Source organism: Opisthorchis viverrini (assembly GCF_000715545.1).
Source record: "Opisthorchis viverrini unplaced genomic scaffold opera_v5_181, whole genome shotgun sequence".
Taxonomy (NCBI): Eukaryota; Metazoa; Platyhelminthes; class Trematoda; order Opisthorchiida; family Opisthorchiidae; genus Opisthorchis; species Opisthorchis viverrini.
In genome coordinates, this window is record NW_008751840.1 from 302,029 (window position 1) to 314,837 (window position 12,809).

The 12,809-nt window shown below is 40.1% G+C and overlaps 1 protein-coding gene across 1 annotated transcript in view; it reads right to left on the reverse strand.

Moving 5' to 3' along the window:
* Positions 1-12,226, reverse strand: part of T265_07740 (hypothetical protein) — a gene marked incomplete at both ends in the record, with an annotated part of 34,735 nt that extends 22,509 nt beyond the window's left edge. Inside the window, one exon of the mRNA XM_009173339.1 lies at positions 11,066-12,226. Coding sequence (XP_009171603.1) covers positions 11,066-12,191 — 1,126 coding nt within the window. The remainder of the gene's footprint in view (positions 1-11,065) is intronic.
* Between the last annotated feature and the right edge of the window lie 583 nt (positions 12,227-12,809).

Sequence of the window (12,809 nt, forward strand, 5' to 3'; positions counted from 1 at the left end):
ACAATAAGGCTTTCAAATAAGTCATGGTTGTACGGCAGTGAAGCATCGGTGTTGAACACTGATGTCATGCTGTCGATGATGATGATGATGATGATGATGATGATGATGATATTCGTTGATTCAGAGAGCCAGATAGATCACCCAGCTTCTGATACATAGTAGCATCAAAGGTAGCAATGAGTTGAATAAGTGAACAGGAGAATAAAATGTTGGCTCAAGCGACCGGTTGACAGTGTTAGTCTCGAAACTGACAGTTTCATAGATGTTTGTAAGCTTTTGACCCTTACAAAGAGTATGATGAGTACATAATGAGTATGGTACACCATGGTTCCTTAACTCGGTCTGATAGAATGCGTGCAGCACACCATCGACCATACGGCGTATCATTTGCCGACTTGTGTTGTTGTCGGTTAGGTATGCCTCTAAGAGATTGTTAAATTTTAGCTTGCACATGTTAAATATAGCGAACGAACCACCAAAACTCTACCCTTCATGTTTTCACCTGTCAGTGGTGAACTTATGCAGTTTGTGCCATTAGCTTCAGTTGGTAACGGTTGAGTTATGAGCGCCGGTTTTATCATTTGTATCAAACACGCACTAGTTGTAAGAACCGTGGGCACAAGTCTCTTTTTCTACGGTTAACCTATTACCTTTCAGTAAATGTGCTTCTTTCATCACGGCACATTTTTGTCCATAGGTAAAAAGGGATTTCCTAGAAAAATAAACAGGTGTTTTATGAAGGTTGTCACAGAAAATTCAACTAGCTTGTGCGGATAACATTCACAGGACGTACAAGCTGATTTTATTAGTTGGTCCCTTCATGTGTTCAAAACACGCTTGCTGAGATTTGGGAAATAAACGCTGAATCGTCTGACATCATTTGGACTGTGATGTTTCGGCCTCAACATGTTCTAGATGGCCTCCGAAAATGGCTCCGTACCCAGGTAGTAGTAGTTGCAACTATCGGTTTGGTAATGGTCCGAAATGTTGCACCAATAGAATGGCCTGCCTACCGGTTCGAAAAGTTTAAATTTCAGCGGATGCAACTCCCAGCAAAATTGCATGAACTGCCGGCTTTGGCTCCAGAAATCTTATTACCGTGAGATGCCCTACTTCAAGATGCTTAGTGTTTGGTTAGCCTATTATCCACTAGCTCTTGATGCCAGTCACTCATGGATTCAGCGATGAATGAGTTGATTTGGTACTGTTTCAAAGTTTTCGGAGGACGAAGTGCAACTATTTGCCACTTGTTGTTCATAATGATGTGATATGAATAAACGGACTAACAAACAACTGAACTCCTCATCGAATTGTACAGTGTGCGATTTATAACAGTTATCCTTGCAGATAGCTAACCAACAAAATCTTTCGTGTACTAAGCAGGAAGTATTATGTCAACCGAAAATCCGTTTAGTAAGACGAGATGTTTATCAGTCCCCGAAACAGCTCTGTCAGGCACTGTCATCTCAGTCACTTCCACGTGGGTAGTCTCTCTGTGAGCCAGGCAGATCTCCGGCAGTAATAGTCCATAGAATCTCCCAGAATTTCTAGTGGTAATTTTACTAGTACTTTGCACGGACATGTCATTGGTGATAAGTATTGCTTAAGAATCTGCCTATTAGTTTCTCCTGGCCCTTCTGAATTAAAAAACAACCAATCAAAAGCCGTTTGACTATGCTTACTAATAAGTCAGTATTGCAACTGCTGGTGATTTCCCTGATTAAGGGTGTCTAGGTAACTCTTACACCACTAGTCTATAATCATCACTTTGTAATTATCATTGATAGAAACCCAAAGTCCATGGCCTGCAAAATTTCCATTCATACTCAGAATACAAAAATGAATATCTGATCATTCATCCAGTAGCCCAATTCATATCAAATTTCGACGCACGCACAAGTCTTGCTTAGATGCTTAACACCTGACATTTGCCATGTTTTCCATAAATAGTGATATGCCCGAAGGCAGCTTCGAACATTTTCACATTCCACCACCTTGCTTTATTGAGCTAAAATTAAATATAAATCCACTGACACTGAAAGTTTCACTTATGTTAAAATATCTGGAATGTTCAAAGGACCTTATATACTAGATATTGATGACCTTTGATGACTAAAGTTATGTCTACAAATAACCAGCAATCTGTATTTTCAATTTTTGTGTTGTATTTTCATGTGAATGAAGCGCAGTTTCGGTTAGGCAGATTAGGGCATTAGAACATCCAGGCAAGCCGTCCACGTATATATCTATGCCAATGTCGTGTTTATTCACACAGCACACGTACGGTTGTTTTTCCGGCATGAAGAAACTAGAAATTGGAACATTACAGTGACACTTTGGCGACCTAGTGAACCATGCACAACCTATCTCACGTCGGTTTACGTCGACAGCATAGTATAATATATTATGAGGAACGCGCGCAATAGCACCCCTCATGAACAAACGCTTCCTTCTGGAGACCCCAATGCTCGATGGTCATGCTGCCGAATGAAACATTTCGAGTAGATGTACCAGCTGTCCTTAGACACATGTGACTTTCGTCGGTCAAATTAAAACTCAGCCAAACACAAGCTACAAACACCTTGATGTTACGTGAATCTTCTATTCTAAAGTAGCTCTCAGTGACTATTAGTTTAGCGCGATTCTCCAAATAATGAAGAAAACTTACCTTTACCAATTAAGACAATATTACCACAACAAAGTGCAACAGTAGATTTTCATTCTCACATGTGAGTTACATCTACTTATGTGTCCTAAATGCACCTTGGTTATTACGCTGTCTAAAGCATCATAATTACAACCAACACTTAAATCAACCATAGTCAGAAGGAGTATAATCGATATTCACCATGTGAAACCAAAGACTTCTGAGTTTGGCGAAAAATTCTGTAAACTCTTGCAACCCTCAGGTAAGGTGATTGTCATGATTTCATACAAACCAGTGCATAGCAAACAAAGGCACGCATTATTACTTTAGAAAACACGTTCACAAATACCGGAACACATTTCCCAACAAGCAGGTATCCCAGTTTTTGGACTGCTTCCGGATTGTACACGGATTAGTGACAGCACGTCTTTGGACAACACGGCAGATGTCCACGATAGACAGCACAAATTTATCAGGTTCGAAGGATGGATAAATGAAGATAGATAACGGGATGTTAAGTCGCTTGGGGATAATGCAGTCCACAAGGCAGATATCTTCCGTAATTTCCAATCTAGCTACTTACCCTACTGCTCTGTTTTTGGGACAGGCGTTTTCGGGTTACTATTGTTTATCATTAGATCTACCAGGCTTAAGAGTGAGCGTAGTTGCTTTCTTAGCTGTTGATTTCTTGTGAACCAAAGACGTTGAAAACATCTGAAGATAATCGAATGACTACACCTAGAAATGCTAAGTTTAATTGAACAAGCATAAGTAGCAAACAAAATGAAAGTTTGTCAGGGCGATCTTTTTCTAAAATGCTTTAGGTTGGTGAGTTCACATGGCTGGTAGTTTAAGGATGTGCCACCACATTTGCATCCCCATTCCATATAACCGTAAATCGCTTTTATGCAGAAGAATCCTTTTGTCTAAAACTGGACAGTTTTTCTGGGCCCCAAGTACGCAAATATACACAGCAACAAATTCCCCACGTTCCACTCCGTGAACGAAATTCGAAAGCCACATCTACAGTCGGCCTTCCGTGTTTTCGTTGTAAAATGTCTGCCTCCTCATGTTCATTTAGCTATAATCAGGCATAATATGTTCCATATCATCTGTTCACAAACAGAGGGGTTGAACTTGGTTCCGAACCAGTATCGAAAGCCAAATTTTATATTTTGACTGAGTCTGGTTTTTTATTCATACCACGCGCCTAAAAGGTGTCCTATGTATTACATTCAAATGACGATAGTAATGTATAGTTTCTAACTCTGTTCCAAATGGACTTAAAATTCTAGAGATTGCAAAATTGATTTTCAATAGATATCGGTGTACTATCAATGGCGAATTAAATTGGATTTTTAGAAATTAGGAGAAGTCAGGCTACTTAACTTGGGAGTTTCGAACATTATCTACGAACTAGTAGTGAATACCAAAATTTCTGTGATACGGATGACAGTAACTTAGCTGCTTTCAAAAAATCCGGGGTATGCTTCGTCATCAAAATATATGTGTTTGATTCCACGCGAAACGTCTTTTTTTCGGGAAACAGATGGAATGGTTAATACTGTGAATAATGTAAGTAACATTTCAAATTATATGAGGTTGCACGAAAGCTAGATTTAATCAAGCGCTTTCCATATTGGTATTTACCGCAAACGTTTAGCAAACTTCAAACATCAATCCTTTTCGAAGCTACTCCCTGCCTGAAAACGGATTAATGATGGGCTATTATTATTCCGCTACTACCTTCTTCAATTTATTCACTGATGAATTTTTAAATAATAAAGGTTTGGAAATGATGCAATTTCGGAGTTGAAAGTTATCTTTTGTAACTCACAATTCAACCGCAGTATATATATATATATATATATATATGCTAAAGCCTTTATATTCTAGGCAGTACACACTCGAACGAATATGACATAATTTCAGAAAACATCTTCATTTGGCTACCTTCGCGTCATTCATCATTAAGAATTAAGCAACAAGCGACTTCTTGAAGAATACAATACTTTTTATTCATTTGATGCTGATATTCTAGTATCGGTCTGTGAGGTTTAGAAGAAGCACTAACTGCGGATTTCACGAAAGTGATATTAGAACTGTTTTTGGATCCAAGGAAGATTGATGGTCACATTATGCCAGGTGCTTGTTAGCTGCTGAGATTCGTCATGTACCGTTAAAATCCGCTGTGTGCAAGTTGATCTGGCCGGTTGAGGATTCAAAACAGCAGGAGGATGAAGACTCTATTGTAACATTTGGTCCTAGGAATATATTGTGCATATCAATCGCTTTCCTTATAAGCAAACGCATCAATAAAAGCACTGTGGTAATGAAGGCTTTTGTGGATTTTCTCTGGTTAATTTTGATGTTCCTGGAAGATGCGCGTTCGTCTTACCGCTTTAACAGGCTGTGAAAATGCGACTAATACACCCTACTAAGACTAGGTGTAATCTGTTTTGACCGCTGCCTTTATCGGGCAGCATTCTGCAGTTGGACGCCCAAAATACTTTACATACGGAGTTTCCTTATTCGCCGTGAAATGATGAGTCAAATGTCAAAGGGTGACTATTCCACCTTCATAACCCTGGGTTAACATCTTAGTATACAGTGCAATTGGGCCCCGGTTACTCCGCTCTGTTATCACGCATCTGTGCAGGCAGGCTTATGTAAGTTGCACACCAGATATTGAACTGATGCAGACGTTTGTAGTGTTTGGATGAGTCATTCCAGTTCCAATGACCCGGCTATGGGCTAACTATGACCGGGCTAACTTGCTATAGTTCCACGGGTGCATCTCGGTAACCATGTTCTGTTACTGGTACAGAACAGTCCAGACGCATTCATCTGCAGCAGAATCCCATTTATAATAAGTTGGGCAAGCAGTGGCTTCCAGTGAATCGTGATCAATAAGCTGATGGTCCTGTGGAGACAAGCTAAGCTAAACAACACGGATTGTTTACGTTCTAGCAGGCAGCCTGACTGTCACCTATATGCTCCAGGTTAAACAAAACTAGTTTCTTCTAAGACAAACATTTTGGAAGGTGTCACTGCTTCAGGAATTACCCTCATCCAAAAATTATTTTCATCTTGGAAGTTGTACATACGGGTGGTATATGCTCCCCCATTTTTACAGCCTTCTGGAATATATTATAATGTAAAGACTAGATTACAGATAGTTGGGGGATGGTGAACCCTCCCTTGTTCAACGGGCCTTTTCTAATCTTACATGAACCACTTTTAACTTAAACTAAAATTGCAAAAAACATGCAGTTGTGTAGGCGTAATGCACTACTCATAATCTTGAAGAGGTTATTCACAGTTTCAATTCAAACGGGTAAGCGGTGCACAAAACTGCTTGCTACAGCCCACTCCTCTACTCCAAAGCAATAAAAAATCTTATGTCATTCTAAACCCACATTAAGTCAAAGGGATAATCAACGAAAACCCAGTTGTGAACTGGATCATACTGCGAGTTTGCAGTAATACATGTGCATGTCAGTCTGTGCATTTAATGTTAATTCCAGAAGTAAACTGTTTCTGGTTTCGGTTACCAATAAATCTATTTTAACCTTATGTGTATACTTGCAATACATTTGATAGCGTACAAATTTATTTTTGGTTTACATATGTATACACGTACATATATTGTACAAAACACTCCTTTGTGTGCTATTGGGAAGCTGCTTTCGTTGGAAAAAAAGCAACCTGCTTGACGAACCTTTGAATGGTTTTAACTGTTTATAAAATAATCTTCCACATCTTTCACTATCACCAGTTTCAGAGAACGTCCGCTTGAGTTCTATTAGATGACTTTGCAGGAAATGGACAAGTGAATACAATTATTGCACAGGTAAATTGTTCTTACTTATTACAATTGTAAATTATACTCCTTAGTATAAACCTGAGTTTCAAGAAAAAACAAACGTAAGTCATAATTCAGTTGATCGTTTTTAAAGTTTCTCAAATACCAATACCTTTGACATGAGGAAGATTTGAAGACCACTCAAGTGTTGCCATCTCCAAGACTAAGAACTAACACCAACAACCTTGCGGCATTTGCGATAGATATTTTCGAATCATTAATATGGCTGTACGTCGGCTTCACACGATGCATTGTCTTCTGCGATTAAAATAATTTTTCGAGTATTTAACCAAATCAACCCAGTTCTTTATTATCTACTCATTCCCAATTAATTCTTCCCTTAGGTTGATCGGTAGAACAATCTAGAGTTTTAGAATTCAATAATTTCTTAACCGACAGCAAAATAGAACCCAGAATAATAAGTAACCAAGCTTGGCAAATACGACAAATTAATGAAATCAACTCTGCCACCAAAACTCAGAGTATAAGGTTGGATTTCACTTATGGACGTCAGTGTGGATGGTTCTCGAACACAACTTACGCCTGCGCCTGAGTTTATCAACTCATTAAAATAAATTAATCTTAGAGCTCTTATCGCAAAACATTAGTTTGAGTGAATAAAGATTAATAACATTCGGAGAGAATGCAGGGTAAATTGTCCCCACAGTTTGTTTAGGTTGAAGATGTTCTGAACAATCAACACAAGAAGGAAATATGCTCAAAACCAAATAAACGATCTGCGTCCGAGTTTTCACAACCCGCATTCTCTCTGTGCTGTGACAACTCTACCTATTGCAGTAAAATATGATGATTCTCCCTTACCAAGCGTTTCTTTTCTAAAAATACAAAAAATGTAACCCGTTACAAATGAAGGCGTTTCATTGTTAGTTATATATCGATAATGAGGGCCTCACATGCCTTACCGTCTCATAATTTTACACGACGTGTCCAAAGTTTTGGGTTTCCAGCTGATTCACATTTATTGTCCTTACCCAGTATAAATTCCATTCTACAAGCCGTTGCACAAGATTCGGGAAATCGCCATCAGCGCACTATATGCATTAAATAACCACATTAAATTGAGAGCTAGGGATAGAGCTGGGTTCCCGTCAAAACCGGATTCGTATGCAAATGAGTGTATAAGCCAACTTGAATTATGTTCACATTCTCCCGACCTAAGCCGCTTGCTTATGACCCCGCAATGTAAGGTAGCAATGCCTAAGAAGACTGGCATCTTTGATACCTTGGACAGACGTTAGACAGAGCATACAAGAATAAAACAGTAGCACAATAGTGTGGGAACAGCATAAAGCGATTATTTATTGTTTTATTTACTTTTCGCTAAACAGACAGAAGTAATAAGGATATCAAAATGATATTGTAGAGAAATCAAATGCCTAGGTGAAACCGACAGGCTCCTGGCAATCAGCTCCTCAGATGATCAACATAGACATCAAAATATGTCTAAGAAGCGAAAGTTCATTACCTGAGTGAAAAAATGCATCGTAACGTGGGCGAAATTAATTTGATGGCAGCTAAATTTCATATTTGTTGCCCTTCGTAAGCCTAAAAATACACGTAATTTGAATTATGGATTGATGAGATGGTCAACAGTCAACAGTCACATTTTACTACTTCCATAGTATAAAACAGGATAGCTTCATGAGTGAACTGCTAAATCAATTGTTTTTATTAATCCTTATATGTGGTTCTTCGCTTCCGCCTTGGATACAACGTGACACAGAATAAGACTGGTAAATGACTTGATATACTTCCAATTTTCAGTTTGGAATTCAGTAAGTTTGATTGCTGGTCCACTTTTCCAGGACATGTGTGCACGGGTTTTCGTTTCCGGTCTCCTCATTTCCATTATGTCGGGTGCCAATAAAATCATTCCCGCCAAATTATTGCTTATCCTTTTGAATGTTTCGTAGCTGCCCCAATTTATGATCACTCAAGTTCTACTGTAAACTACTCCATTGGCTGCAAAATATTCACAACTACAATACCAGTTCTACTCCAGTTTTCCATTCGGGAAGTAGTCAAAATCTTTGACGCCTAGCAGCAAACAGTCGCTCAAAAACAAAATCTTGACCACGCATTTATTATTGTGCGAAAAACCATAGGGTAGGAATCACGTACTCCAAAGCCTTGGCGTAGAAAACGCAAGGTACAGGCCTCGTTGTTTTTCTCATTCAATACTGATAGGTAATGTGAGTATTCTAATTCGACCTTCGTAGAACAAACCCAAGGTAAAAACCAGCTCAACAGTCACACATCAGGTGTTACGAAGTGGCTAGTGTAGTGAGTTTGAATTAAAAAAAGTAATTTATTAATAAACTGTAGGCAACTTCTGACTTGTCATACTACTCTAACACTGATTTTATAAAAACTTGCGCAAACGGACAGTATATTTCATGGGGAGCATCACTAATTTTGACTCCGGTTTTTTGTTGGTTAGTAACACAACTGGGAATGGGGGTGATCACAGTGCCAGGCACACAAAAATAATTTTTTGCACATTTTTAGTAATAACTTGAGCTTGGAAATTATTCTACAACAAAGTATTTTAGAATTAACTTTGATCAACAGCTTGTTTCGACGGTCTGGAAAATTGGCTTTTGTTCCGTGGAAAATATTGTGCACCACATAAGAAAGGAAAAATAAATGGGCAAACAGACGAAATGGCAAATATATCTGAACATTACGTTGTAAAGAAGACTTTAGGTGGATGTTCTCGATTTTCAAAATAGGAATGTCAAGCAGCCATTCAAAGATCATGGTGAAGGTAAGCATTCTATTAGCTCTAGAATGTATTGGGCGTGAGTATATAGTGATCAGCACGTGATTAATAGTGGAAAGTAAGTTGAAGCCAATCACTAAGACATTTATTTGATGTAGCTTATCCCTTAGTTATGGCGTGGTAATCCTGGTCGATTTCCGATCAAGTGCTGCGGCAAATTTTTAGTTGACCACATTTCAGCTTAGTTTACTTGACGTAACAATAACATGGAAGCTAATATTCATATGATAACTACTTCCTTGTGCTCTGCTTGAAAATAATATTTCTGATTACGGCTGGCTTAACTTCAACCACTGCGCATATGCTATTCGATGGCTGACTGATTACTTGTTTCATCCTGTTACAACCCGTCAGCTGGTAGTGCTAAGGTTAGTTAAGTGTTTACTTGGCAAAAACTTGTAGAGCTTAGTGCAGTGCCACACGGCCACTGAACTCTTGCGTGCTTGACAAACAGCAATTAAGTAATTGGTTAGTTCGACCCCTGAAGTGAAGTTAGTAGGGCTACTACGCTGAATCGTGTGCACACTAAGTGTTACGGAGTCACTTCTGGCTAGGTAAAAAGTACAGCGATGACTTATAGTCATGTAATGCAAATCTAACTCAAGATATTCACCGTTAGTGCGTTTCTTATATATAAAGTAGCACCTGACGTAGGTTGTGTTGTTATTTCTCTGTGCCATATTTCCTCGGCAAAGTTCGAACCCACCTACGAGAAGAATTCCAAGTCTAGTAAGTATTCGCTACACAAGCTTTACAGACCACTGTGGTGTTTATCGGACTACACGATGAATCGCTGAACGGGACGGTGCTGTTCAAAACATACATTGCCCCGAAAAGCCTTAGATTCATAAGTAAACCTTATTGGATAATCCTGACTGCGTTTCCTGTAGAGAACAAAGATTGTGTTAAATTAAGCAGGAAAGTGTAATTGTCATCCAAGATTTGTCAACTAATTTTGATTTAGCACATCCTACGTATTTTCAAAATGAATCCCTCAAAAGGTTCTTTAAAAGATGCCTCCGAATGTTTACCTATCCAGGTTTAGTGGTTGCTTTTAGAGGGACTTTATTTGGTCCTCAGAGATCACAAATATAGTGTTTAGAAAATTTGTTGATAGGTTACAGTGTGAGAGCAACTGATTGTGGACTATCCATGATCCTTCAACCTACCTAGTTGACGCATCAAGTCACATTATTTAAAATAATCTCAACACATGGGGTGAACTTTTCGGTATTTGCCTTGATATCCTAATTTGCAGTTAACTGACGAAAATCTTAGACCTCAATGTGTGTCAGGTTGAACCTGAAATTCTCAAGTCTTCTTTCTGTGAAAAATCTCATTACTGGCCACTCAACAGCAGCTCATCCCATACGAAGTTGATTTTAATTAACAATGAGGCAAGTCAACAAAAAGAGAACGCAAACAAGCGAGATAAAGACCATGGAAGACAGACATTTACGCAAGATCTAGAGCAACGATCTGGAAGGATTAACGAATGGAACGGTTTGAATTCATCCGAACTGTGAAGATATCAACACGAATGGGGTTCTCCGAAAAGCTTTGAACAGCTCTATGAACACAGTTAAACGCGTTTTTTGTAGGTTTAGTGTGCCAGGTGCCAACGTATGGTGGATATTCATCACACCTAAACAGCATTTACATACTACAGGTTTTCGGCGCAATTGCCGGGATGTTCAGGTGTTAGCAATCTGAATTAGGTACCTATGAGACAAAACCAACTGTTACTCACTCCGATCCAGGTTGACGTCTAACGACTCAGACGTTTGAAATTGCAAGCACAGGCTAGTTTTACCAACTCGACCCATTCCCAAAACTTGCACGGTAAGTATTTCATTTGATGGAAACGAGTCAGAGGGAGAGGAGTAGGAGGCAGGTGAACCAGGGCTTGGTTGGGAAACAAAGGCCCATGATCTGGATCGATTCCGAAATTCTGGTCGCAGGGCATTCGGAGATGGTAGCCCAGAACTGGGTGGGCGTAAAGGTATGGGTCCTGTTTGGTCGAATTCAGCTGGATTCACCAGTGTAGTGGTTATAGCGGGTACTTCCACCACCTCACTATCACTGAGAGATAAATCAGAACGATCGCTCACTTCGTCCGTGCAGATTGTGGGATAGTGAGTGGTTCCCGGGCGTACACTCCGACCTACATTTTGGTACATTTCAGGAGCTCGGTAAACATCGGTCTGAGGCAAGTTTTGGTCTCCTTTACGAATCAGCTGACCACTTTTCTTCCTTTGAAACCGGCGTACCCTAATCACATTATCCTCCGCGGAATTACTGGAGAGTCGGCTTGGAGAATGAGGATCAATAGCATACGTGGGTGACAGTGTTGACGTGTACAACGTTGGGGCAGAGGGGCGGTAGCCAACCTTGTTCGGATGTTTTTGCCCAGTTTCTTTCATTGAACCCGCACGGTTTCTTTGATGTCTTCCTTCCCCCTGGTGAAAAGCTTGAGGATGCTGATATGTCTCAGGGTTGTACTCATCATACATATCGGCAACCTCCGTTCCATTCTGCTTATCAATGAACTCGCGTGGAATACGCTGATGAGAAATGGATGATCGATGGAAGTCACCAATATTTCGCCGTTCTAAGGGATATGGCATCTGTCGGCCGGATGACACTGGAGAACGTGCACCACTGATATCTTCACGTGAACGCTCTCCCGGCATGTTCAGGTATCCACGAGATTCCCGGAAACTAGACGAACGCTTCACTTGACCGTCTTCCGGGTTGCACAAATATTCACCTCGCTGAGCACGTCCATCGGTGTAGTGTTCAGTGGGTGATAGACTGGTCCGTGGTGAACGCTGAGCAATCTGACAAAATCTCTCAAAATCGTCGTCAATATTCATCGTTCAGAATGTACCGTTAGTTGGACCTGTCTGCCCATACAACATTGCAAAACGAAAAGTGCCCGGTCCTCATCTGTTAGCATGACTATATATCTCCAGATACATAGTCCAATGGAAGGCGCATACCCTAGATTCTAACCTACAACGCTCAGTGCATGATCGTGATTGGTTTGATGGTTACTTGGTCACATGTCTATCCCTCTCTCCTACCCAAAGGTTTCTGAGGTCACAAGGAAGCGCTGACTTACCAAGTCCAATCAATAGGCGTTACACTGGTATATACAGAATGTCGGTTACCAAAAAAATCGGGTAGGAAGCGTGGCACGGCTGTCACTGTCTTAAGGCCGCAGGTGTGCAGGCTTCCGTTTAAACCCGGAAGGCAAAAACGGTTTATCAGAGATCGATGTTGAATGAGGTCATTAGGCAGACAAGACCCCTGAAAAGAACTAGTAGCAATAAACAGGACATATTATCTGTTGAGGACATGGCTGCGGTCACAAAAACTTCCTTGAAATTCTCCCAACTCTGGATTACGACGAACCTTTTCAAAGATCCAAAGCCTTGGAATTCTGGAATCCCAAAGAGCACTTTGATGAATAATTCGAAGGCTTAAGGTCG